The sequence below is a fragment of the Dipodomys ordii genome, unplaced genomic scaffold (genome assembly GCF_000151885.1).
Source record: "Dipodomys ordii isolate 6190 unplaced genomic scaffold, Dord_2.0 Scaffold13, whole genome shotgun sequence".
Classification (NCBI taxonomy): Eukaryota; Metazoa; Chordata; class Mammalia; order Rodentia; family Heteromyidae; genus Dipodomys; species Dipodomys ordii.
In genome coordinates this window covers 14205473-14226584 of record NW_012267229.1, presented here as the reverse complement: position 1 = coordinate 14226584, position 21112 = coordinate 14205473, and the positions used below count along the sequence as shown (strand labels likewise).

General features: G+C 53.2%; 1 protein-coding gene across 1 annotated transcript; it reads right to left on the bottom strand.

Annotated features, from left to right (window-relative positions):
• Positions 1 to 3296: 3296 nt before the first annotated feature.
• Bpifb3 (BPI fold containing family B, member 3) lies at positions 3297 to 21112 on the bottom strand. The gene is made up of 17 exons (XM_013010678.1): positions 21059 to 21112; positions 18382 to 18487; positions 17050 to 17175; positions 16247 to 16403; positions 14061 to 14165; positions 13572 to 13712; positions 13038 to 13101; positions 11508 to 11568; positions 10700 to 10791; positions 10408 to 10587; positions 9736 to 9789; positions 7965 to 8135; positions 7440 to 7507; positions 6606 to 6648; positions 5762 to 5825; positions 4588 to 4664; positions 3297 to 3326 (listed from the first exon to the last, which is right to left on the bottom strand). Exons 1-17 carry the CDS (start codon positions 21110 to 21112, stop codon positions 3297 to 3299), a joined length of 1593 nt encoding a protein of 530 aa, XP_012866132.1.

The window sequence follows — 21112 nt, the reverse complement described above, 5'->3', positions numbered from 1 at the left end:
GATGAAGTTAGTGCCTCCTGATCCAATCAACCCTCAATAATGCCACCTCTGGGGACCAGGATATCAACACATGAGCCTCTGTGTATATGTGGCATATGTGTGTGTGTGTGTGTGTGTGTGTGTGTGTGTGTGCACTTTATATGGATAGAAATGGCCTGAGAACATTGTGGAACACAGTGTCTGGTGCAATGTTAGATATGGATGTAATACCAATCTCCAGGAAGCCGTTGATAAACATTAGCTGCTCTCAGCACTTCCTGCACAGCCACAAAGCTCACCATGACACAGCAGAACCCACTGTGACACCGCAGAGCTACCAAAAGCCATAGAACTCACCATAAAACCACAAAGCCCTTGGGGCTGGGGAAGTGGCTCAGTGGTAGAGCGCTTGCCTTGCATGTATGAGGCCCTGGGTTCGATTCCTCAGCACCACATAAGCAAAAAGAAAAAAGCTGGAAGTGGCGCTGTGGCTCAAGTGGTAGAGTGCTAGCCTTGAGCTGAAGAGCTGAGGGACAGCGCCCAGGCCCAGAGTTTAGGCCCCACGACCAGACCCCCCAAAAAAAGAAAAGAAAACCCACAAAGCCCATCAAGAAGAAGCAGAACTCACCACAAAGCAAGGGAACTGTAATGCCCACGTCGTAGGACTACCATCAAAAAGACCACTGAGAGTCAGACATTCCGAAATGCAAAAGCAAGGTGGGCTGCAGCTCGGGCTTCATCCTACACACCGACACAGCGGAACTTAGGAGGAAGGCCCTGAGCTGAAATTTCACAGGGCTTATAAAGGCAAAACCCACAAAGTTACAGCAACCAGATGTGTTATCAGGACATTCTGGGGCAATAAGGGATGATAGGGAGTTATCAAACCGTTTGGGCCAGGGCAATACAGGGCAGTAGGGGGTTATCAGACTGGTTGGGCCATCTGTGAAATGAGGGAAGTTTGTGGCCACACAAACAGATAACTCTGTCCTTGGGATTTATGTGAACTCTGGTTAACTTTGACACAGACAGGTCAGTTCCTAGAATTTATGTTCGCTCTGGGTCACTCATAGTTTAACATAAATGACAGAATGGCTGCTGCCTCAAAATGGAGTTACGTTAACGCTTCAGGAACTCGTCATGGTAAAGCAGAATTTACCATGAAGCTACAGAGCTCACTCAGACGCATCAGAGCTCACCACAACGCAGCAGGCCCTCCCTACATTTGAGGAGTCCTGGGTCAAGGACGAGAATGAGACCAGGGCAGGGCCCATTTGGCAAATGCAGCCATGACCCTGTCTTCTGCCTGGGCCAAGGACGCTGTATGAGGGACAGAAGGCCTGTGCTGGGCATGCCTGCTCAGGGAGATGGATCCAGGAAGTGAGCCATGTACAAACAGTGAGTTGTTCTTTGTCGTGTGCCAGACCCAGTGCCCAGCATTCGACGGCTCTGCCCTGTATGAGTGCCATCATGTCCCCATTCCCTGTGCGGGACACTTGTCCCTTGTGAGGCTAGCACTCTGCCACTTGAGCCACAGCTCAAGCATTTTTTTGGTAGTTAATTGGAGATAAGAGTCTCACCAGCTTTTCTGCCCTGGCTGACTTAGAACTACAATTCTCAGATCTCAGCCTCCTGAACATTTAGAATTATAGGCATGAGCCACTAGTGCCCAGCTTTGAATGACTTCTTATTGGCACTGAGGATCAGTCACAGAGGGCTGGGGGCAATGAGCTAGTCAGATGGGGTGAAGAATGGATGGGAAGAGGAAGAGGGAGAAGGGGTCAGGCAGGAGGCCAGGGAGGGACTAAGGAGCCACCTGGAGTTGGTAGAAGAGGAAGAAGGTAAGACCATACCTCAGTGACAAGAACCACAGGAATTGGATACTTCTCATGCACACAGTCCTATCCTGAGAAGTGGTTTAACCCTTAGAGCTCCGTTACTATGTCTTCCAGACACATTGGGATGTGAGCTATATGTAGGGCAGCAGCTGCAAGGAGAGCTCGGGTTCAGGCAGCTGATGCTTCCCATGTGGAAACAGGAGAGAGAGGGGCAGAAGTGTTGTGGGGAAATGTGTTATGATGAGTGGGAAGGAAGGAGGGGGGGAGCTGGGAGCATGACCTCAGGGTCTTTTCTACAGGTGGACAGATCATCAATAGGCTCCAGCCCTGCTGTCTGTCCTGGTTCCTAAATGAGGCTCTGAGACTTATCTCTTCATGTGGGCCACCCCTGAGTGACAACATGGGACCATTCCTCACCATTAAGGCCCAATCTGACCGACAGACTGGAGCCCAAGATGGAAAGACAACCCTGCCACTGTGCTAGCAGGCCCCTCTTCAGCCTCAGCTTCTCCATCTGCACTAGTGCATGAGGCATAGCTCTTCTGTTCCAGGTGTGCAATCAGCCTAAGAGGTGGAAAAGTCTCCCTGGTCCTCGCTGCTTCCCGCAGGACCAGCGGCTCCTGTCCATCCTAGGAAAACTCCTCAACCCACCAAAGTGCCACTTACATACCCCTCCTGAGACAGGTTCAAAAATCTGAGACAGAGAATCAGACTTAGGTAGATTCCTGGGGGGCACAGTTAAAGACAGAAATATTAAGCTAGGTGCTGGTAGCTCACTCCTGTAATCCTACCTACTCAGGAGGCTGAGATCTGAGGATTGTGGTTCAAAGCCAGCCTGGGCAGGAAAGTCCGTAAGACTCTTATCTCCAATTAATCACCAGAAAACTGGAAGTGGCACTGTGGCTCAAGTGGTAGAGCACTTGCCTTGAGCTGAAGAGCTCAGGGACAGTGTCCATGTCCAGGCCCAGAGTTCAAGCCCCACAACTGACACACACATACACAAAGAGTTATTAAGATGTAGGAGCAGAGGAAGGGAGGAAGGCAGGACAGGGAGGGATCTGAGGCTCCCCGTACTAGCTAGATAGGCTTGAAGCTCAATGCCTCAGTGACTAAGCCCAAGTCCCCTCACCTCCCAGGAGCTCCTGCTTGGAGCTGGGTGGGCCTTGGCAGCTGAGGGGCACAAACCAGCCAGGAGGAGGTATATTTACTGATTTACTGACACTTGGCACAAGAGGCAGTTTATTAACAGTCAGGACTTTTGCTGAGGCCCAGAAAAACTCTCCAAAGTCGATCTGTGGCTAACCCCACAGGCCCCACTCCAAAATGGGGCAGAGTTGCAAGGCCAGAGGACGAAGAGGACCTGAATGGAAAAGGGACACTTTATACTGTCACCAATGCTGGCTAGAGACTGGGAGGGAAACTGAGGCAGAGTAGACAGATGAACAGGGCTCTGTAGTCAACAGAAGATCATGGCCAGCTTCAGGAAGCCACAGTCAGTACAACAGCATTCTGCAAGGACAATAGTTGTCCATTAGCCTCCCCTCTATCATCTGAATCCTCATTCCCCCACATTCCCCAGCTCGTCCCTGAGCCTGGCCATCTGTACCTGTACCCTGCCTTGGGAGCAACCTGGACACCATAGGGCACTCATGAATGAATGTATGGACAAGAGGGAGAGTAATAAACAGGTGATGTCCACTGTGGGTCAGCTTGCTGACTGGAGACAAGTTCAAGCTAGTAGCTCATGCCTGTAATCCTAGCTACTCAGGAGGCTGAGACCTTGAGAATTATACTTGGAGGTAGCCTCTCTAGAAAAGTTTTCTCGACTCCATCTCCAAAATATCCAGGAGGCATGGCTCAAGAGGGAAGCCTCAAGTTCAAATCCCAGTACTGTGCCCTCCTCCAACAAAGAGAGATTGAGATATTCAAGTGTTATGTCTAGCACAAGAATGTATTATAGAACCTTGGGTCAGAAATCTGAACTTCCTCATCCTTGGTCCTCACCTTAAAAAAAGGGCAGGGGGTTGCTATAAAATTCTCTGTTCTGCTCACCTCCTAGAACTATTGCACAACTCGAAGTTGTACTTGTTTAAACTGGATTGTTAGTGAAATCACCTCGATATTCTGCATGAAAAAATGTCACTTGTCTATCAGCCACATCTACCACAGGATAAAGCAGGGACAGCAGAAGTATTTACTGTCTGAGGACCAGGGAAATTAAAATATCATACTGTGGTACATCTGAAGTTCCACTCTACAGACCAGAAGTATCTGGATTCAACAGGAAAAAATGAAACTCTGTCATTGATTGACAATGTCTACATGCATGGCTAAGTAAGGAAAGAGTAGAAATCTGTGGGCCATGTATTTGTCATTCTTTTGGGTTTTTTTTTCCATTTGTTTTGTTTTCTTTTGTTAGTCATGGGGCTTGAAGACTGAGCTCTTTTGCTCAAGGCTAGTGCTTTGCCACTTTGAACCGTAGCTCAAAACTTCCAGTTTTCTGGTGGTTCCTTAGAGGTAAGAATCTAATGGACTTTCTTGACTGGCTGGCTTTGAACTGTGATCCTCAGATCTCAGCCTGAGCAGCTAGGATTATAGACATGAGCCACCAGTGCCTGGCTCATATTTGCTATTCTTGAGCTAAGTAATTTATAATTCTCTGGGGGCAGAGCAGAGGAAGAGGGTCACACACAAGTGTAAGACCAATGGTTGAGGCGGGGATGGGAGGGGGGAAGGGGATGGGAGAGAACAATCTTCAGGGGAAACTCACCTCAATGATCTCCAGAACTGAGTTGGCAAAATTGACATTGAGAATCTTAGGCAGAGGGATCCCAACCTCCAGGTCCACTGTAAAGAGGGAACGGTTGAAATCGAACATACACCAGGAAAGGGAATTGGGAGTTTCAGATACTGGGGACCTCCTCACTTTGCCAGCTCTGCTCTACCACTTTTTTGGTTTGGTTTGGTTTTTGTTGGTCGTGGGGCTTGAACACTGGGCCTGGATGCTGTCCCTGAGCTCTTCAGCTCAAGGCGAGTGCTCTACCACTTGAGCCACAGCACCACTTCCAGTTTTCAGGTAATTAATTTGGAGATAAGAGTCCCTGAACTTTCCTGTTTGGGCTGGCTTTGAATCTCAATCCTCAGATCTCAGCCTCCAGAGTAGGTAGGATTACAAGCATGAACCCCCAGCACCCGGCTTTTTTTATGTTTTAAAATTGCTATTATAAAGGTGATGTATAGAAGGGTTACAGTTAGATAAGTCAGGCAATGAGTACATTTCTTTTTGGACAATGTAACCCCTTCCCTTTCTCTTTCTTAGTTTTTCCCTCCCATCCCACCCACAAGTTATATAGTTCATTTTCAACATAGTATCTAGTGACTACCAATGCTGCATTTGTTCATCCTTTGCTCTACCACTCTTGAGTTCTTTTTTTTTTTTTTTTTTTGGTCGGTCATGGGGTTTGAGCTCTTGGCTTGGGTGCTATCCTTCAGCTCAAGGCGAGAGCTCTACCACTTGAGCCACAGTGCCCCTTCCATGCTCTACCATGCTTGAAGCAACTGTTTCTCTCCTTGGGGTGAACTAGGTTCTACTGACCAACTTTTCACTTCTTACACTCAAATCTGGAAGGGTTCTTTTCTGTTTGGGCCAGGGCTCTGAGAGGCTCCTCACCCCCTTGCACACTCTGGTGCTCTCTGTTCCCATTGTGGCCGTTCCCCACTGGTTTTCAGGATCCAAGACACATCAGGCTTTGGGGTCCAGAGTGTGGCCTGATGTGGGTGCCTTGAATGGAAACACTGGCTCCTCCATTTCTCTCATCTCTTACTAATGGAGATGGATCCCTCTCTGGCCTTAGTGTCCCCATCAGATAAACAGAGAGGATCTGACTCATAGTCTCAAATTTAGATACTCTGTGTGTCTAAGAAGATAGCCAAGTCTGCCATACCATTGAGCTTTGGCACATAGGCAGCCCGGAGCACATCGCTGAGCCATTCCTCCAAGCGGGTCACCTGCAACAGGGCAAGGTAAGAGGGGCTTTGCAGGGAGCCTCCCCCCCTCCCAGGGACAGAGGCCCAGTGGCCTTTATCCCCAGCCACCCCCCCACACACAGCCCCAGGAAACAGTTCCTGGAAGTCACAGGATCCCTCACAGTAGGCTGTCCACCAGTGATACTAGAGGGGACTCTGATTTAGGCTAGTTTCACCCTTGGTCTAAGAGTAGCCCTTTCGAAGAATCTATGGGGCCTAACAGGAGGCCGTGTCTAAGACAGAGGGAAGGAAGGTGCCGGGTTTCAGTAGAACTCTGGGAGGTGGGACCTAAGATTCAGTCAAATGTTCTAGAACCTGAGACCAAGAGGAGATGCCAGGGCCTAGAACTCTGTGAGAAGCAGAAAGCTCGTAGTGTGTGTGTGTGTGTGTGTGTGTGTGTGTGTGTGTGTGTGTGTGTATACCCTGTAATGCTAGAACTTTCTGAGTTCAGGCCCTTAGGGCTTGTGTGAAATTCCAGAGCTTTGGACCCTCATGAGGTTCTACATGTTAACCTCTTTGTGAGGGTACTGAGAAGATTCACTACTTTCCTAAGATGTGGCTTTACACACAAGCACATGCTCATCATATGTACGCACACACTTGTGCATACACATATGTACCCTCGTGTGTGCCCGCTCTGGCTCGCTTAGGCAGAGCCCACCTGGAGGCCAACTCAGCTGTGACTCAGCCCCCAGCTTCTCCCACACACCTGAAGACCCTCACCCCCACAACCAAGGCTCTCTCTGCACCCCCAAAACTTACATCAAAGGGCTGCACAAACGAAGAGGCCAGCTTGATACTGAGCCTGGAGAGAGAAGAGAAATATTGAGGTATCCCAGACAGCAACTACACCCCCTTGCTAAAGCCATTCTGCTCACTGCACCCCTGGCCTGCCCTGGCCGGCAGCAGCCATGGCTCTTGTGTGGTCAGGAAATGGCGATACAGGCCTAGTTCTTCTACCAGGCTCTGACTCAGAGACCAGTCGGATGCTGGTGGCTCACATCTATAATCCTAGCTACTCAGGAGGCTGAGCTCTGAGGATCACAGTTCAAAGCCAGCCCAGACTGTTTTCCTACCTGCAAAAGAGACGAAAGAGGGATCAAACCCCCTTTGAGACATGTGACCATCGTGTTTGGCTCCACGGGCTCAGAGCCTTGACCTTACTCCCAGCGGTCTGTTCTGGGTAAGTGAGTGGTGCTCCCCAGCCTGAGCACCAGACACAGGACTCCTGCATACAGCAGGCGCTCACCAGAGCCACAATTCCATTAAGGAATCACACACAGCCCAAGTGTGGGTGAAACAATAAAGCAATTCCCAACACCGCTCCATGATCAGCTTGGGGTGACGCCACGGGGCATGGCCTCAATGTCCTGGGGCACGCTCATCCCAGAGCCAGGGTCTGAGCAGAGAGGGGGCTGTGGGAAGCCCCAGTGTCCCCCCAGAGTTCCCTCACTGCCCCCCACCCAGCAGGCCCCAGGACTGGAAGATGCTGGAGAAACACCTGGCTCAGTCACGACTCAATGCACCTCAGGCGGGGCTTGTTTTAGACAGTCCCTGATCCTGGTTCCTAGCACCCAAGCAAGGGTCCCACCTCACCGTTCCAGGGACAGGGCGACGTGCAGCCTGGTGGCCGAGGGCGCCAGCTGGGCATTTAGAGTCAGCACCTGATGGGAAGAGCGAGCAGAAGGCAGTGCTGGACTCAACAGAGCAGGGGGAGTCTCAGTCACCTCCGCCCTCCATGAGCCCTGCTTAGGCCCCTCCCGGGTGCACTCCAAGGACCATACAAAGAGCTAAGGGGGAGACGCAGGATGTGGGTCCTGAGGTGCAAGGAGGGAAACAGAAGGGATTGGCCAGAGGGCCCCCGGTGCCAAGCTGGGAGGAGAGGTCACGGGAACCGAGGCAGGGGGCATGGAGGAGGGCCAGCCCTGGAGCTGATGTATGTGAGACCCCGTGGGGAGAGACAGAGGGAGCTGAGGCAGCGTGGACAGGCCTGGGCAGGGTTAGAGCAGCAAGGAAGGGCAGGTGGGGGTCTGGGTGGGTGCTAAGGCTCAGCACCCCAGCATGGGGCTCCCTCAGAATATCAGGGCTGGCTGAGCCAACCCACCCCACTCAGTTACTCACCCCGTTTAACTGGAAGAGGGCTTCGGGGCTCCCTTGCAAGACAGAGGACAGCATGTGGATGGCAGCCAGGATGGACACAGTCGCCTTCTTGCTCTGGAGTGTGACCAGGGGAGCTTCTTTCACTCTCAGTAAGAGTATCAGGTTCCGGTCTGGGGGCAACTTCCCCAGGGCCTGGAAGAGGCAGGAGCAGAACAGGTTGGCGAGTACAGCTTAGGTGCCCGAGTAGGAGATTCAGTCAGCCGGTCAATCAACAAACACTGAACATATATTCTGCTTGAGACGCTATGCTGGGCACTGAAGTTACAGCCCACGAGGCTGCCTCTCTCCCTGCTCGCACAGAGGCCAATCCTCCTGTGCACATGTCCTCTCCCTCCTTCTGTGGTTGCTCACTCACCCCTAGATTCACTCCAGCCTTGTTCCTACCACCTGGCCTTTGCACCCGCTGATCCAACTGCCTGGAAGCTGTGTCCCTCACCTTCAGTCTCTGCTTACATGGCACCTCTGGGAAGCTTTGCACCCCAGATAAAACACCCCACCTAAAAAGCACACCCTGGTGTCCTGTCTGCCACTCAATCACCTCTGACTTCCACTCTCTTCCCACCTGTGATTGTTTATTTGTACAAGGTCCACTACCTTTGCTAGAACAGGACGCCCCCAAACACAGGGGCTTTTATCCACTGGGTCTCTTTTGGCATCAAGAGTGGGAAATATATCCCTGAACCAACGCAGGGCCTGGTATTCAGTAGGTGTTCAATGGATGTTAGTTGACCAACTGAGTGAATCACAGAATGGACATTCTGTCTCCTTGTCCTGACACCCTAGCCTCAGATAGCAATGGAAACCGTGGGCTCACAATAGCTTAGAGTCCAGAAGCAAGCCCTCGGCACCCTGCCACGCTGGACTTTGGAGACCAAACCCCCAAGCTCAGTCTCTCTGAGTTACCAAATCATCAGCACATTCTACCCTCCTGGCTCCATAGAATCTGAAGCCACGGATCTGGACACACAACGGGAGCTAAGAGGCTCCATTGTGGTGAGGCCCACCGGAGGAGGCCAGAGGATTCAGGTCCCTGGGACTCCAGCCTCCCCGCCCTGGGGCAGGGCTCATCCCAGCAGCCTCCCCAGACGCAAGGCAAGGCCCCCTCCACTATCTTGCAATCCTGCCCTTAGTCATCCTCCTGTGAGAACCCGTCCCAGCCCTCCCCTAGACTCCTCCGCCCTCACCTGCAGGGCCTCTGACAGGTGGAAGCCCCAGCCTCACAGGTTCGCAACACTTCAGACTTTTGTCCTCTGCACCCCAAACTCAACTACCACCCACCTCTTCTCTGGTAAATGCTCAGGCCCCTCTCCCACCTCTTTGAGAATCTGTTGTCCCATTAAAGACCTGATAGCAGTCATTTCTACCTCAGTTTGAATTCTGACCCTCACAGGAACTTGGCTGGTCCAGCTTCAGTCAAATGAATGGGGAGGCAGGGGGGTGAAGGATGGGGAGCTGGGGTCCCTCCCCCTCCTCCCTTCTCTCTCTGGAGGTAGAAAAGACTATGATCAAGATGGAGTAAGCCCCAAGCTAGAGCAGCAACAGCCATGGGCCAGATCCCCAGTCCTTTCCTCTCTAAGCCGGTGCTGCTCTCAGGAAAGGATCCGGTGATAGTCATTCACACCTTAATGTGAATTTGGACTCAACATCAACTGTATTGAGAGACTCTCTGGAGTCCATTCAGGTTCCCGAGGAAAGAACTACAAAGCTGAAGGCCCCCTGAATAGGCACTTACCCCAGGAACCAAAGCTGCCAGGTCTGTGGTGGTCAGTGGGACATTGCTGGGAACCTAGGTGTGAGAACAAATAGAGGAGGGGTTGGCAAAGAAACACACAGAGCCCGCCTCCATCCCTCCTGCCATCACAGAAGCTCCAGATCACGCCGAACCCTCACTCACGCCTGGCACACAGTAAGGACTGTCCATGCCTTCTCTGACTTCACCAGCTCCACAGACAGGAGTGCCACGCACCCCCATTTCATGGGTAAGGACACTAATTGGCAATGGTGACACTCAGGAGATTCCACTGAGATTTAAATAGACCCCAGGATGTTGAAGATTAGAAGCACTGACGGGCTCCAGTGGCTCACGCCTGTCATCCTAACTCCTCAGGAGGCTGAAGTCTGAGGATCTTGGTTCAAAGTGAGTCTGGGCAGGAAAGTCTGTGAGGCCATTATTTCCCATTAAGCACCAAAAAAAAAAAAAGCCAGAAGTGGAACTGTGGCTTAAGTGGTAGAGTGCTATAGAGCTACACTAAGAGGTAGCACCCAAGCCCTGAGTTCAAGCCTTACAACTGGCACCAAAAGCACACACAAAAAAGATTAGCAGCATGTTGTAAATGTTCCCAGCTCTCTTGTACACAGGAGAGGCTGCCAAGGTCCTGGGATCGACCCCCTGTGCCACACTTACCAGCTCCTTGGTGATGTCCAGGTCAAGGGCACCATTGGTCTGCAGGAGCCCAAACACCGTGTTGAAGAGGTACAGAGGCACTGTCACCTGCGAGGTGTGGTCTGCCTTGGGGGGCACCTTGACTGGGACACGTGGCTTGGGGAAATCAACGACATTGCCAGCCACACTCTTCACGACAGACTGTGAGGGCCAGAGACAGTTGCAGGAAGGGCTTAGGTCTTGCCCTAGTCGCCCCTCCTTCCCAATTTAATGTCCATGCCGGCAAGATGCCGGAGAGCCTTCTGGTACTCACGTTGATGTCCAACTCGATGTACTGGTTGGAGATGAGAGGCAGAGTGGCCAGAGTGAACTCCACGGATCCCAGGGCTCCCAGAGGCACTAGACCTGCATGGGAAGGGCTGGGCAGAATGATCCCAGGAACCCAGTCTCTATTTGCATTTATTGAGCACCTCTTCCATGCATGCTTAACACTACTCAGTTTTTCATTTGGGAGCATGCTACTATCACTCTAGTTTACACAGGAGGAAGCTGAGACCCAGACAAAGGATTTCACCAGCCCAAGCTGAGCAAGCAGGAGTGGGGGCGTAGGGGGAAGGGATGGCTATCTTCCAGAGCTAGCTGCCCTACCTCTCTTTACCAGCACCCCAGAGGGAAACGCACAGCCCCAGCATTCTGTCCTTCTCCTGATGGAGTCCTGTCACCCTTCCCACAGCCCTTCTGTCAACATGAAGACACCATTGTCCCGTAAGCTGCTGGACCAGAAGGCCCACTGGAGCTGTGGGGCTTTGGCTGCCTTACTTAAGCCCGCTGGGCCTTGGTTTCTCTGTCTAACCTGAGAGTAAGTGTTCCCTTCCTGCTTCTGACCCCAAGTGCTCAATACATGCTGCTCTGCAGGAGACTGTAGATGCCTGAGCCTCCATGACCCAAAGAGCCTCCACACCCAGTCTACCCGCTTCACACCTCAGCCCAGGGCTCATCTCTAGACCACCAGCAAAAAGGTCTCAGGGTCCCTCCCGTTCCGGCTTTCCTCTGCCTCCACCCTGTGGCCATGGGAGCAGAGGCAGAAGGGACTGGACGAGAGGAAGCAGGCCTTCACTTACTCAACACAGTCCCCAGGAGCTCGTTCACCACGCTCAGCACGCTGTCCACCACAGGGCACAGCTGTGTGGGAGGAGACAGATGTTACGGGGGACGTAAGCCAACACCGCTGGGTGCACACAGCTGCCTTTACTCTTAGTGGTTGGCGTGGTGATGCGGGCAGCCAACGCAAGGCAGGACGTGGAGTGTGAGATGTGGATGGATGGGGTACACAGAAGGGGCTGCGAGGGACTCGGTAGACCCCCAAAACCATTCCTTTGGTCACCTGAGTTCCAGCAGAAAATTCTAAAGGTTGCTGAGGAAACTCGAGAGACATTCTAGAGGCCAGGGCATGGGGTCAGGCCCTTCTCGGGGAGAGGTCACAGGCCCCTCCTGCCATCCTGGTGGGTACCAGGAAGTGTGGACTCAAGAGCCCACAGAGGGGCACCTCCTCTGCTTCACCAGGCTGGATCGGGCTGTCTGCTGCCCTCCTGCCATGTGTTTGCCACCACCTCCTGTACCTCCCGGGAGGACAGGGAGCAAGGACTCAGCAGCCAGCCGTCGGAATCCGGGAACCCAGAAGCTAAGTCCTGTCACTACCAGAGTGGGATCTCAGCCCAGCGCTTTGTGTACAACTGGGGCCAAAGAAGAAAGGCCACCTGCCCCCAGGTCACAGCTGTTTGCAGATAGACACACAGGGGCAGCTGCAAACTTGGGCATCCTCCTCATCCCAGATTCCAGGCCTCTGGGGTCAGGCAAATCACAGAAATAAGAGGAGGAGAGGAGAGTGATGGGAGGCAGGGGAGGACAGGAAATGCAGCCAATTTGCCAAGAGAGACACCAGGCAGTCCAGGAAGCCAGAAATCTCAGGATGCTGGCAATCGATCTCATCTTACATCTAGTCTATCTCAGGGAACCTAGCCGCTTGCCGACTTTTGGGGGTCCATGATGCAAATGTAACCACGCCCCCTTGCTAAAATCTACCTGAGATGGTGTGGGTGGGAGGGGTAGAGGCTGGCACTGCCCCTTCTACTGCCACGCTGCTGTTTCTACATTGCTTTCCTCCTCTGGCCCAGCCTACCCCCATGGGCACTCTTACAGGAGCAACTCACAGGGACAGCCAGCCTGACTGCCCATGGCTGTGCTTGACCCCCAAATGTGCTACCATCTCCCATGGTAAAATGGGGCTGCTTTGGCTAGACTCAGGGTGGCCTTGAGCGGACCGAGGATACCCATCCATGAGCAGTTTAACTGCGCCGTGCCATGGCTTACACAGTGAATTTAAAGAAAAACAGTATGCCATTTACGATACAAGTTGCAGATACAGAGCTCCAGGAAGGAGAGACTGCGATTTGGGAGCAGGGGAGCTGGCAGCCGACTGGAGATCTGGGGAGGGCTGTACCCTGCAAGCCATGCCACAGGTGAGCAAGTATCACCTGGCCAGCAGAGTGGGGAAGGAAACTCCAGCCTAATCTTGTCTGGCGCCAGCTTTATCAAAACCCAGGGAGGGAGCAGAACAGGGAGGGGCAAGCTGGGCCCAGGGCCCCACTTACCAGGTCAGGTAGCACCTTGCACAATGTCTGTTCCACGACCCCAAAGACTGGTGTGGGCAGCAGCCTGGGTGAAGGGAGACACGGGGAGTAGGGCCTCTGCATTTCTCCTACCTCCTCTCTTGGTGGGGCTTCCCTGCCATGGGACCTGGGGCCAGCCCAAGTGTACAAGGCCAGCCTTATACAGCATTGCAGATTAGACAGGGGATGATATATAATCGGTGCTTGATAAGTGTCCACTTCCTGTCTCTCTCCACATTTGCAGACAAGGGACATTTGCTTCTGGAACAGTGCCTTTCTACAAATGGGAACAAAATCTCTGGGTTCTATCAGGGACTGAGGATAAGAGCATCAAAGGGACTGGAGGAGGACCCAGGAGTGGGTGACACAAGCTGTGGCTTGTGGTTTGCAGGGGTTGAACCTGGCAGGCTGAGGGAGAAAGGATGAGGTCAGGGTCTGCCCTGCCCCCAGAAGCCCAGGAGCTGACCATAGCAGGTGCTCCTCCCCCCTCCCCCCCCCAGCTCTGGCTGGACTTACCCTGAAGCCAGGCTGATGTGGCCTAGGAGCATGTTGCAGCGCTTGAGGACCAGCATGGGTGTCCCTCGGGGGCTCACGCCCAGCGCCACCCTGGAGGACACGTTCACCTCTGCTGCCAGCTGCAGGAGACCCCCCAGGGGGCTGCAAGATGGGACAATGGGTGTGGCCTACCAGTTAGAGCACACCCATCCAGACTGGCCATGCCCACTCTGTCCTGCTGATCCCCTAGAAGGTGGACCCCTTTCAGGGAAGGCTCAAGAGACCCTTGGTGGTCCAGCCCCAGAGCAGTGCCATCTCCTCCCCCTCCTCCCTGCCTGTAGGTGTCCCTATCTCTTCCCCCAACCCCTGGGTGATCTTGGTTATACAGAAGGCTTTGGAGAGTGGGTATGGAAGTCTTGGGGGACAGTAGATTGGGAGGTCTCTGGGAAGGAGGCAGGGCTGGGGGGCAGCCTGGCACAATATGGTCATGGTCCCCAGCCAGACACTCACCCAGAGCCGTGCAGTCCCACCTTGGTGTGCAGGACCAGCTGTACCCCAAACCCTGGCAGCAGCTTCAGTGACAATTTTGGCAGTGTGAGTTCCTCTATCTTCAGCCTGGGGTGGCAGTGGAGATGAGCTGCTCATTCCCAGACATCCCAAGAGCCTGGATGTCCCTGACCACACAGGGTAGTGACTCTGTCCTGGGCAGGTTCCCCACACAGGGTAGTGACTCTGTCCTGGGCAGGTTCCCCATCCCCCCCCTATCTGCAGAAGCTCTGTATCCTCTCTCTCCAAGGCTGGGCACCCTCATCCACAGAGGGGGCCATGCACCCCCTCTTCCTGCCACCTCCCAGGGGGTGGGGAAGACAAGAGAACAGGTGCAGTGCAGATGGAGGTAGAAATGTGACCTGGGATTCCAGCCAGAGGCTCAGGAACTCCAGTTTTTGACCTTGATCTTGTCTCTCATCTGTACTTGGCCCCACAAGCCCTCACAATGCAACACAAACAGATCCCCAAACCCTGTCTACATCCTCTTCCAGCGAGCTCCCTTGATTTCAGTGAGGGTGTGCCCTCCTTCAAGTCTTCTTGGTTCTCAGCCTATGGCACATGTCCTCTGAGGACTCTGGTTTCAAGTTCAAGTCTCAGGCCCCAGCCTTACCCAGCAGGAGGCTGCCGCCATGGGACAGATGTGGAATCTAAGGTGCCTTCTGTGTGCCAGGCTGTATGTTAGCTATATAACACGGGTTCGCTTGGTCCTGGCACCAGTCCGATGAATGCTCCAGCCAGATGCTTCGAATTCCAGCACTGCTACTGACTAGAGAGGACCCCAGCCAAATGGCCCAGCTGCTCTGCCTGTTCCCCTACCCCCATGACACTGGCCACCTCCCCAGCATCACCCAGACAGCCTGTCTCCAGGCAGATGTGTTTCCAGCAGACCCCAGTCTGCTTTCAGCCTTCTCTGAGGCCCTTCCTTGACCTCCCTGATTCTGATTCACTAGCAGCCATGGCAGGCCATGTGTGTGGCCTGAGACTAACACATAGATATGCCCCTGCCATCCCTCCTGCCCCAGCCAAGTGAATGTGGTAAGTTACCACTCTGTCCTGGACTTTGATCATTTATCTGTTCAGTGCACTTAATAATAATCTTTTCCTTCATTCATTGACAACGCTTAGCCCAGTGCCACAAAGCCCTGGAGGTGGTCCCTTATGTTTTTAAGTATTAGCTAGTGTGTGATTTTATTCATTCATTCAAAAATATTTGAATGAAGCCAGGCTCTGATGGCTCATGTCTGTAACCTTAGCTACTTAGAAGGTTGAGATCTGAGGATCTTGGTTCAAACTCAGCCCATGCAGACAAATGCAAGAAACTCTTACCTCCAATTAACCAGCAAAATGCTGGAAGTAGAGGGGTGGCTCAAGTGGTAGAGTTCCAGCCTTGAGCAAAAAAGCCAAGTAAGAGCAGGAGTTCTAGTGTTGAAGCCCCACTACACACACACACACACACACACACACACACACGAATGAATCCATCATGTGTCATTTGTGACATGAAGACACTACAGATAAAAAATAATTCAGCCTGGGAATGTGGCTCAGTGGTAGAGTGCTTGCCTAGCATGCATGAAGCCCTGGGTTCCATTCCTCAGTACCACATACACAGAAAAAGTGGGAAGTGGTGCTGTGGCTCAAATGGTAGAGTGCTAGCCTTAAGCCAAAGAAGTTCAGGGGCAGTGTCCAGGTCCTGAGTTCAAGCCCCAGGACTGGTAAAAACAAAAATTCTACCCTTTCCTGGAGCTTACCATCTGCCCCAGTGAGGAAAACAAGCCAATAGCATGAATGCTGTGCAGGGAGTGACGGTCCCGGGAGACCTTGGAGACAAATCTAGGAGGGACTAGCTGGCCCTGAGTTCTCTGGAGCAGGCTCCAGAAGGAGGGAAGGGAGGGACCATACAGAAACCTGCATTAGCCCAGAGAGACCAAGCAACTTGCCTCCCCCTCCCCCACACACCACACAGTGAGTAACTAGGTGCAGTCCCTTTGTGGCAGTGTCACACGGTCATCCTTGCTCTGCCAGGTGTGCAAGAGTCCTTGCCTCTCCCCATTCCTGCCAGCCACCTGCTCCCTGAAGCAAAGGCAAGACAGGCCCTTCCCATGGGCCCTGCAAAGTGGCATCTGCTCGCTCCTGTGGGAACTAACCCTGAGAGCTCTTCCACGACACCAAAAATCCCTCCATAGCTCAGCAGGCCACCTCCTCCAAGCAGCCCTCCGGAGCCCAGCAGGCCCTGGTTTACCGATGTCACTGTCCCCAAGACATTCTGCAGGATGGGTCCCGCAATCAGTGAGTTCTGGATGGCTGCAGAGAGGGTAGGAGACATGAAGATGTAAGATGCGTCCACCCCACCTGCTGGGCTAGGCCAGCCCCTCCCCTCTGAGCTTCAGGAGCATTCTGTTTTTACTGGGATCCAACTGGAGATCACACTCAAGGAGTGGGAACTGAGCCAGCCACCTTCTCCCAGCCCAGCACTGGTGATCACCGGCCCTGCTGGCGGGAGCGTAGAATGAACGAGCAAGGCCCTGACCATCTCCATCTACAGAAGGTAATGGATGGTGAGGCCAGGCCAGCATGGCCTCCCCAAGGGCTTCCTGTTCACAACTGCTCTATCCCAACCTGAGGTTGTCGCCACAGGCCACTGGGCCCTGGAGGACTGACTAACCAGATCCCCAGCAGACTTCCCAGAACTTCAGACTCCAGAAACACAGGACAGAGGCATGGTCCAGCCAGCACACTCCCTGCTCCCTGTGGCTCCTTAGCCCCTCAAGTCCCACACGGCCTCGGCACAGTCTCAGCCCACAGTGCCCAGCCCCTCACCACCCCCAGGGCTCTGCCCACCGCTCCAAGGTCCCCATACAGAGATTACCCTACGCAGCCTGTGCTTACCTGTCCACAAAGCTGATGTGGCAGCTGGCCCCGCCCATGCCACCCACCTCCAGCTTCTCACCTTTGCCAAGTTCATCCTTGTCAATCCGAGCAAGTGTGCCTACCGTCTCCAGCAGTCCCTGGCATGGAGTCACCAGGCCCCAGAGCAGAAGCAGGGACCACACACCCAACATTGTTGGCTGCACACCTGAAAGGGGCCAAAACAAGGACTCTGAGAGTCCTCAAGTCCCAACCTTTCCTCCATCCCCGCTGCCATCACTGCCCTGGGCTCCCTCCCACCCACCTGGCACAGCTCAGGCTCGGTTTCACTCCCAGGAAAGCCTGGTCTAGTCAGGGGCATTGTGCCCAGCACCTGTGGTGTGTGGCCCAGCTTCCAACACACAGTTTCTAGGCCACTTTCCAAGACTTTGCTTTGTTAGATGTCATTTCCCAGATGGGAACACTTAAGTCCCAGCGACCGGAGTGGACTTGCCCAAGGCCACAGAGCTAATCCGTGGCAGGGCCAGAATTCCAGCTCAAATTCATCTCAGTCCGACCCAGGGAGCCTGATAGGGTCTAGAGAGAGAGCCTTAGCCAGGCCTCTCCTGGACAGCAGGCGGGAGCTCTGGTTCTGGCCATTTCCTGCTGATTCATGAGGGCCATTTCAGAAGGAATGGCGGGTCAGGAATTCAAACGCTTAAACCTAACACTTCCCACCTCTCCCTTCTCCTTATCTCTACTGAAATAGTGCTGAACAGGGGAATGGGGTAGGAGGTAGAGCATGGATAATTACTAGCTCCATAGAACATACAGCTTTCTGGGGTTCCATGTCCACCCCTCTAGAAGATCTTGTCCCTCACTAAAAAACAGTGTCCAGACTATTTTAAGGTGCCGGTTAAATGCAGTTTGTGTTCGCATCTTGTTGGTCATCTCTGTACGCTCCATGAGTCTGGGGACTTGTGTTTCCAGTCACCATCTGAGGCTTTGTGCTGGAATGTCACCTGGCCAGGGGGTGGGGTCCAATATCACCTCACCCGCCAGCTGTGTGCCCTGATTCAGGCGGGGTCTGCCAGAGAGGCGCTTTCTCAGCACAAAAGGTGCTCCAGGCACTGGTAAGCCCCCAGCCACCTTGACTATGTGTATCTCCATACCAAGACTAACGGGCCCTGTCAGCCCTGGTGTCTCTCATATAAGAAAATGCCCCCATTATGGAAAGCCAGCCAGGTTCCCAGACTTGGAGAAGATGGCCATCCATCCACCCAAGGGACAGTATGTGCCCAGCCCCTCAGCCCTGCTCTAGATGTGGAAAATGACTTTTTTTTCCCACTCCTGCTGGACTCCAGGTTCCTCCATCCCCTCTCCCAGGGTGAATTCGATGATGAACAGGCCAGAGCCAGAGCCAGGGCTGCCTTACCAGCCTGCGCCAACCGCTCCACAGGGGTGGGTGGGGGTTCCCAGCCTCCTATCAGTTCCTCCACCCACCTGATCCCAGAGGTGACCCTTATATGGCCCCAATAGCTCTGGGGACACAAAGGGGTACAGCTGCCAGAAACCTGTCAATGTGTCATGTCACAAGCAAACTGCGGTTTTCCCCCTGAGGGCATGGATTAAGCCTTCCTTCTGGGGGAGACAGAGGGGGCTGAGATAGGGGCCCAGGAGTAAAAGCATGAGCTGTGAGGGGGGGGTGCTCTGCCACCCCCATGCCCCCCATTCTTGGGCTCTGTCCAGGTTCCCCAGGAACCACTCTGATGGCACAGAATCCACTCTGCCATCCACCTGCCTCCCATACAGGCCAAGGAAGGAAAAACACAGCTTAAGTCCCCTGGGCCCTCTGCCCCTCTGCCACTGGCCTAGCATGGAGGTGGCCCAGGACCTGGAGAGAAAGACTTGAGCAAACTTGGGGGACAGCCACCAACTCAGCCCTCACCGCTCAAAGCCCAGCATTTGTCAAGGCTGCATCACCTTTCTGAGGCTGGTCCAGGTCACAGTGCAGAGAAATTCACTCCTGCATGCCTTGGACAGCATTTATGGAGCACTTACTATCTGCCAATGCCTGGGCTGTCCCTGTGACAAAAGATGAGCCTATGTTCCAAGGGAACTGGCCAGTAGGAATGGTGTCATTTAAAATTTTCTAGCAGCCACACTTTTTTTGGGGGGGTCAGTCAAGGGGTTTGAAATCTGGGCCTGGGCACTGTCCCTCAGCTCTTCAGCTCAAGGCTAGTTTTCTACCACTTGAGCCACGGCGCCACTTCCAGTTTTCTAGCGGTTAATTGGAGATAAGTTTCACAGATTTTCTTACCCAGGCTGGCTTTGAACTGCAATCCTCAGATGTCGGCTTCCTGAGTAGCTAAGCTTAAAGCCATCAGCACCTGTCTGCCACACTTTTAAATAGGAAATAAGAACCAGGTGAAGGTAAAATCCACGTTAATACTGCAGTGTGTTTAACCTGTTATCACTTAACTGTCCCAACATCAAAGCATCAGTAAAATGCTTTCAGTTGTTTTTCTCCTGTTAAATTTTCCAAATCTGCTTACGGCACCCCCAAAATTAGACTTTGCCGTGGTTCAAGTGATTTCCCAGCTCTGGAAAGCACAAACTCACACCATGTGGCTAGTGGGAAGCTGGAGGTGGAAATGAAGCAAGGACAGAGGCTCAGGAGCAGGGGCAGTGGAGGGGTGGGATTCAAGGTAGAACTAGATTGGGGCTAGCAGGACCCTGAAGGACAAGAGGGAGAGGTCAGAAGGATCCCTGGGGGAGGGTGGGGCAGGAGAGGCTGCCATTCACAGACAGCTACGGTGGTCCTTCCAGGAGCAGCCAGAGGCCAGTGGCGAATAGGGTGCCACACGGTTAGAAGGCTCTGCAGCAGCTGAGCCGAGCACCAGTGGTTCACGCGTGTAATCCTAGCTACTCAGGAGGCTGAGATCAGAGGATCACGGTCAAAGCCATGAGACTCTTATCTCCAATTAACCACCAGAAAACCAGAAGTGGCACTGTGGCTCAAGTGGCAGAGCGCTTGCCTTGACATAAGAGCTCAGAGACAGCACCCAGGCCCAGAGTTCAACTGACAAAAGAAAGGAAGGAAAGAAGGAAGGAAGGAAGGAAGGAAGGAAGGAAGGAAGGAAAGAAAGAAAGAAAATAAAGGCTCTGCAGCATACTCGCTGCATTCTAAGAGTTTGTCTTTTATTCTTTCTCCTTCAGGAAGCCTTTCTGGCTCCCATCTAGATGAGTTCCTCCATGCCCCCACGGTCTCCTGCGCTTTCCTGTCTGGGAACCTGAGATAGTCTAGCAGTCACTATTTGTGTCTGTGTATCTGAGGGAGAGTCCCCTGGCTTCAGCTTGGGGAGACAAGGAGAGGATAGCTGTCACCTTATTTCCCTCAGCAGCCTCTGAACCCCTCACTCAGAGCCTCCTCCTTAGGCCACTCAACTTCCCATAAAATCAACCTTTTATTGAAATAGAAGAAGCAGACAGAAAGAACAGTGGGGAGAGGGGGCATGGTGTATGGTCCCATGAGGTTTCAGTTAAGCATCTAGAAGTCCCCAGGAGCGCCCCCCCCGACACATACTAGGTGCTTGCTGTCTTGACACAAAGGAGAAGGGTCATGCGGGCCCAGTAGTTGGGGGCCTCGGCAATGCCCAGTTCTCCATGTGCACAGAATTCATCTGGTCGTGAGGGACAGTGGTGAGGTCTCACCTGAATTCCTCTGTATATGAGTGCCGTGGCTCCATTCCTCGCATGTGTGTACCCCCTGCCCAGAGGCTCTTGTCCCCCCAGTTTGTTGACAATGATGATTAAAGCTTCTACGTGCATCTTGTCAAGGGTTTGGGGAATGTGTGTTTCATTGCTGATTTCTATTGGGCAAGCTTCAGGAGCAGAATTGCTGGGTCACCATGGGCATGTGTGCTCAGCTGTACTACCAACACCATCACACACTGCTTCCTACAGAAGGCCTATGTGGGTCACTGCTTCCCCTCCCCAGCCTTGCCAGCACTAGGCACTGCCAGTGCTTTGAAGACACTTGTTTGAAAGAGGAGGAAGGAAAGCTAATGCCTGGCATGTATTGAGTATTACCTGTGTACATCGCATCTCACATGGGATCGCTTCGAGTCACCACGGCAACCCACAGTGGCCAACACCACCATCAT

Excerpts from the sequence above, each read along its gene's own strand:
- Bpifb3 (XM_013010678.1), bottom strand. The coding sequence starts at position 21,112 with ATGATGGTGGTGTTGGCCACTGTGGGTTGCCGTGGTGACTCGAAGCGA. Across the intron at positions 16,404-17,049 it reads CAAGGATGAACTTGGCAAAG|CCATCCAGAACTCACTGATT; the intron begins GTGAGAAGCTGG and ends CCCTCTCTGCAG. Across the intron at positions 6,649-7,439 it reads GTCGCCCTGTCCCTGGAACG|GCTCAGTATCAAGCTGGCCT; the intron begins GTGAGGTGGGAC and ends TTCTCTCTCCAG.